At 38.3% G+C, this 6,543-nt stretch overlaps 1 protein-coding gene across 1 annotated transcript in view; it reads left to right on the top strand.

Annotated features, from left to right (window-relative positions):
* The first annotated feature begins 2,358 nt into the window (after positions 1-2,358).
* Positions 2,359-6,543, top strand: part of grb14 (growth factor receptor-bound protein 14) — a 28,075-nt gene continuing 23,890 nt past the window's right edge. Inside the window, exons 1-2 of the mRNA XM_063499714.1 lie at positions 2,359-2,615; positions 3,480-3,597. Coding sequence (XP_063355784.1) covers positions 2,428-2,615; positions 3,480-3,597 — 306 coding nt within the window. The 5' untranslated portion in view covers positions 2,359-2,427. The remainder of the gene's footprint in view (positions 2,616-3,479; positions 3,598-6,543) is intronic.

Below are 6,543 nucleotides of genomic sequence, written 5' to 3'. Positions count from 1 at the left end.
CACCTGGACAAGACCACAAATTCAGTTGGTGCCACTCCTTTCAGCTAAAGGGAATGGCACCAACTTTAATTCACACATGCTCACCAACAGAAGAAGAATCTGTTGGGCATCCCTTTATGACCACAGTGAGGGCGGGGTGGGGGGCGGGTTCATATAAAGTTCATTTATGTTATATGTTTTCATAAAGTTGCCACTTGTAATAAATTGGTATACAAACATTCAGATAAGTGTAGTCAATTAATGTGTATCTACAGGACACCATGGTTATAGCCTACTTGCATAATATAAAAAACAAGCATGTATAGTGGGTTATTGTAACGGATGCTGAGGTAGATCGTAAGAACGGAGCCAGACAGGTAAAACAGTCAGTCTAGTAAAACCTTTCCCCTTGGTCCCTTATCATTTTGAGGTGGAGCATTATACTATATTATACATTTTCTGTATTTCTTCCTTTAAAAAAACAAAACTAGGTTCTGACATTATTAAGTAAGCCTTGGGTGGTGAGTTATTGCTTTCCCCATGCTGCCTGTTAGTAAGTTCCTTCAGTAGCCTGTCCTCCCTTGGTCAAACTCTGTTACACATTACCTTTGAGAATGATGTTATCATCCCCACCATCCCCCACACAGAGCCAGTCTCTGAATGACACTGCCAACCACACAGCCATTCTGTTGGGCTGGCTACTCTTTACAACCACAGGCATTCTACAGTGTACTATGTTATGCAATCTTTGTGCAAAGTCCATAACAAAAGAGCAGTTCATTTTATAGTAGTCATAACTAGAGATGGACCGATCCGATATTACGTATCGTATCGGTCCGATACTGACCTAAATTACTGGATCGGATATTGGAGAGAAATAAAAAATGTAATCCCATCCATTAAATATCACGAAAGCACCTCACAAAACTTGCGACATGGTGTAACTCAGCTCATAACCTTAGCACGTCGGAGTAGTATGCGTCACGTGATAGAGCGGCTGTGGCGTGCGAGACCTGTTGGCGGTCTGGTTGAGGATTTGGAGCTTCGCTACCAAACTGGCATTTCACCTCCGAGAAAGTTATCCCAGAGAGAAGTAAAGCAAGTGTTTAAGTTCATCTCTGAATGTTTGTAAAGCGTTCCCATGTTAAGCTTAACAACCGATATATGGAGCGACTGCCTCTTCTCTCTCCCCTCCCTCTCCTGTTGCTATTTCAATCATGATTGAAGTAGCAACGGGGTCTAGTAAAGTTTAGCCAGGGGGGCAGGTAGGGTATTAACAGGGAAAAGGGGGATACAAAGAAATACTTTTCTTTCTTATTCTCATTTAAAATGTCTAGCTTTTAATAAATAATTATCTGAATCTTACACCGAAAGTTTTAATCTGATGTAAAATGTATAGATGTCCATTACTGTATATAGTAACTATTAAGTCTAATATACCCTAGTATGCTATACTACTTTTTCCTTTGGGAAGGTACCATCTGTGCAGTCTGCAATTCTGTTGAAGAAAGATGTTGAATCTATTTAATTATCCTTGAAAAATAATTTATTTCTGTGCATTTTTTTCACCCTGCATCAAATTAAAGTTGATTACGTCGATTAAGCATCAGGAGGTGGAGGGTGGGGGTGGTTCCCTATTTTTTTTGCTGGGAGTTGGCAACCCTATTAGTTAGGTTGTTTAATATTTCTGCTAAGTACTCTTTAAAATACCAGAATAGGGAGGATGGTGCAGGTTTAAGTTTATTAGATTGATCAGTATTGCTGAACTATGAAATATTTTGGGTGCAGTGTATTTTTTGCATACAGGTATAACAGAATAGCTTTAGTGGGGTTTTTTTTAAAAACTTGAGTATGAACTTATACAAAATGCAGCAAGATATTAAAAAAACAGTTTTATTAATTAAAAAACACACTATATCGGATTCATATCAGTATCGGCAGATATCCAAATTTATGATATCGATATCGGTATCGGACATAAAAAAGTGGTATCGTGCCATCTCTAGTCATAACCCACCTGTACTCAATACCAACCCCTTTTTGTGAGAGTCTGCTTTGTGTGGTAATTTATTGCTTTCCAGTGTGCATATAAACATTATCAAAGGCAAGCAATAAAAAGAAAAAACAAAAAACAGGTGGCAGAGCAAATTTTAATGATTGATAATACTTGACTGCGTCAGAGCGAGGATGATTGTTTCGGGAGTCATTGTGTTAAAAATATCTTTATGTGGTGGATCATGTTTGGGTAGGAGGGATCGTTTTGCCCCACTGGGCCAGCCCCGTGGGCAGCAGATGAGACTTGTGTGTATGTATGTGTGTGCTCTGCTGAGCTGTGAGCAGATGAGCCCCGCCAGGCAGCTTGCTCCAACTGTGGTCTGCACATACTCCAGTCTAAAAGCTTGTCTCTTCTATTTGCTCCAGATGATGCCTTGGATTTAGCTGGCCCACATGAGTGATATGAATAAGGCACTGGACGAGATACACACTTCTCAAAGCCTCGGACAGAAAGCAGAGATTTTTCAGAGTGACAAGGGTAATGTGAGTGGCTTTCCCAGCGCAGATCTCTTCCCGTTGCAAGAGCCTTTAATAACACCAAATAAACAGAAGATCAGCATTAAACTCTGCAGGGGGAACAGGTAGGTCTCATTTTCCTTTATACTTGACAAGAAGTTTGTTTATAAAATTTAATCAGGCTTGTTTAATTTGCACTAAACCACAAGAAGTGTATTCTACTCTACACTTTACAGTGTAAGCTGCTTTGCACAAGAATAGCACAGTCTTATTTGCAGAAGAGGTAGATCTCTGTTTAAAAGCTGCAATGTGTAGTGCAGTGCAACATGTAATTTTAACTTTAAGAGAGATAAGATGATAACATAATAATTGTTAACTTTTTTGTACTAAAGAAATGCATGTTAAAATACACCTCATACCATGCAAGCATGCTGAAATCTAATTTATTCTTACTTTATCATAGCATTTAGTCATTAAGAAAGAACTCTTTGTATGCATGTCTTGTCACATCCTTTAATCTGAACTACTTCAAACAGGTGGGGTGGAGTTATATGTCCTAAGGGTGGTCTCTTTAGGGGGGTTTCTTCCTCTTGTGGGGGATATTTCACTCCTTTATGACCTCAAAATGATGTCAACAGTACACATAAGGCTTAGAAATAAACCTTTGAATGTGAGTTTTGGTGATGTGGTGAAAGCAGGCACCTGGTATTAAAAAATGTGAATCAGGTTGGTTAGAGGAGAATGGAGCCATGTCTTTTGTTTTGGTCAGATCTCCCTATGCCTTCACCCAAGAAATGGCTCATTACAATGTTGAAGCATGGGCTGGCAGGCAAAATATGACAGATAACATGTGCTTCATACAACTCTTCTGTGAAACTGTTGTATATTATGGCTGAGTCATCAAAATATGCTTGTTGTCTGAAAATTCACACAGTTTTACTTCGTTGAAGTTTGTTTCTGTCTCTTGTTTCTTTGTTTTTATCCTTCAGGAGCACTAAAGAGAGCGAGGCATCATTCTCTTCCCCTCTTCCTGAGCTTCTCACCTCAACCCTGACCCCTCTTGCTTCTGAATGTTTATTACCATGGACCAAAAGCTGTACATCTCAGGTTAGTGTCATATTGACAGTTTTTGGTCCATGATTATCATGATACAAGACCTGTGTCATGTCCTCTTAGATATTTTATTTCACGTACTCACTTAATGCCGATTTTTAAGTGGATCAAATGTCAGAAAACAAAATTGCACAACATTTTGTTAAAGTTGAATAATTGAAAAAATGCAATGTTTAGCTTGCCGAAGTCATCTGACCTTAGCACCATATGAATGGTCCAACCTGTTATGTGAGTAAGGAAATTAGTTGCTGTCAGGAGTTAAAAATGCTGTGTCAGCATGCTTAGATAAGCCACATAGTCTGTGATTTTATGTTTTTAATAATGTCAGGTTTTTATACCGTAGTATTTGAAAGCAGCAGCCACTACAAAATGGACAATGAGTGTTTCACATCACCTTTAGATTTTTCAGAAGAACTTTTATGGTTTACAATTATCAGGTCTGGAGCCTAACAGTGCTATTGTTTGTTTTAGCACAGGGTGTGTGATTACTTTGCACTGAAAATCAGGAAGTACCTACTGATACTGAAAAACTCAGTAGTTAAAACTTGTGTGTTGGTAGCATAGAATTCTTGACTAGTTTGAAAATGTTGTTAGTCTTATGCGAAGAACCATGGCCTAAAATAATGTAATGTGAAGTGCTGCATTATAATATAGTGCATTAAGTTGTGGGTTTAAGTTATTTTATACAGTGAGCAAGATAGATGTACATAGTTTATTTGCAGCTTATTGTAGGGCAGCAGAATTATGCTGGCAGGACTTTTTTTTGCTGTCAGTAAAAATCCTTAAAGTATTTTTCTGCAATATTAACGTTTATTCCTCTCGGATTTTCCCCCACTTTAGTCTCACAGGCTGTTTGGATGACTACTGAGACTACGTATAGACAATGACCATTTTTTCCCATAATTAAAGTATTTTTGCCTTATTAACACTGCAATCATTGTTGCTTGCTCCTCACCTTATGAGTTTAGTCACAGATCAGGCTACAACAAATTGTACAGATGCAAGGAATTAATAGCTTATGAAGACTTTCTTTTCTACTCTTTTTTAGTCAGTTCATACAACTCAGCAGAAAACTTTTTTTTTTTTATCAAGCAAAGCAAAAATTGATTTGTAGTTGACTATGCATTTTAAAAACTCACTGGCACATTCAGAAACAAGAGCACATTCATTGCTTTGGGAAGCTAGCAATCATTGGTCTGCCTCAAATGTGAAGTGAGTTTGCCTATATATTTTCCAGGGCTGTTAAATTAGTTTGGTTTGCCAACCAAAAGCCCCTATACTCTAAGCTGGAGTTGACTGTTTCTCATTATCATTGTGGTGTGTGTGTGTGTGTGTGTGTGTGTGTGTGTGTGTGTGTGTGTGTGTGTGTGTGTGTGGACGGGTATTAACATCTTCATGGGGACCAAAAATTGGTAGTTTACTATACTTATGGGGACAAACAGCCCTTGTGGGGACCAAAATCCCGGTCCCCACGAGTTTGAAGGCATTTTTGAGCCTCAAAATGTGGTTTTAGTGTCAGGGTTACAATTAGGTTATGGTTAGGTTTAGGGTAAGGGTCAGGGTTAGGCATTCATTTTTGATGGTTAGGGTTAGGGTAAGGGGCTAGGGAAAGCATTGTGTCAATGAAATGTCCCCACAAGGATATAAATACACACATGTGTGTGTGTGTGTGTGTGTGTGTGTGTGTGTGTGTGTGTGTGTGTGTAGCAGCGGGGGTCGCCTCACAGCAATGACTCATCGGAAAACATAAAAATTATAGCACTCTGTACTCACCAGCAGCTATCAGCAGTATAGCTGCTGGTAAGTGTGAGCCCTTTATCTATGTGTTCATGTGTCTGTTGCCGTTGATGAAATATATGCACAGAAATGCATGGTTTAGTCTTTTAAGCTAAGTGTCTAGAGTTAATATTGGGACAATGGTGCTGCCAGTGAATTGTTTAAAAAAAACTGAATACATGATTGAAGTGCAGACATCCAGTACTTATTGCACTGCATTAAGCCCTTAATGCCTAGAGTATTATATATGATGCATGGGTTTTTGAGACTTCTACGTCATCAGCATATTAAATGTGATACAAATTCAAACTCATATATTCAAATTACTAATTTATTTATTTATTACAAAATTGTCTGAAGGTCAAATAAACACTTGTTTCTGGGAATTATTTCATAGTTCAGGCTTTACTGGGTCAACTGTTTCAGTCCATTTTTTTCCTACATAGTTCCCTATTTTCAGAGTAATTGGACAACTGAGTTAAGCAGTTTCATGGCCAGGTGAAACCTATTTCCTCATTATTATGTGACACATTAAACAGATAAAAGATCAGGAGTTGACTCAAAATAATGAATTTAAATTTGATAGCTGTTCACTGGTGTTCTCAATATGAGTTTCAAAGACATGTTAATGAAAGTGAAGGATGCCATTATTAGACTGAAAATAAAATTATTTTCTCAGAGCGAGAGAGAGAAACAGTTCGCTCTCTGCAAATCAAGTTAAAGGGAACCTGTTGTAATAATTTTCAAGACCATATTTTTATTCTTTTATTTTTCCATCAAAGCTATAAGGACACCCTCGCATTGGCATTAAATAGATTCAAGAGTAGAAAGAAATTGTTGGAAACCAAATGTTTAAAGAAGTGTCAGTTCTTAGGTTTTGCTTACACTGGCCTCATTATTTAAAACTTGGCCATGTTTAATAGTGTAACACCAGCAGTATATCCATGTGCTTATTCTTAGTCTCACCAGGATCCTTGGGATGATAAAGACAGTATGTTAGGCTGAACAGCTGTTTTTATGTCACTGTCCTAATGGCACAGCATGGTGACCTCCTTTTAGAGGCACTCAAAAAGCCAATGACATCATTGTTCCAACTGTGCTGCACTTGTCCCCTCATCCACCATTCACCCGCAAAATTGTCCATTTGGCTTTCCAGTGAGCCTT

Source organism: Pelmatolapia mariae, linkage group LG16_19, assembly GCF_036321145.2.
Source record: "Pelmatolapia mariae isolate MD_Pm_ZW linkage group LG16_19, Pm_UMD_F_2, whole genome shotgun sequence".
Taxonomy (NCBI): domain Eukaryota; kingdom Metazoa; phylum Chordata; class Actinopteri; order Cichliformes; family Cichlidae; genus Pelmatolapia; species Pelmatolapia mariae.
Note: the sequence above shows the minus strand (reverse complement) of the source record. Positions and strands in the feature narration are given on the sequence as shown.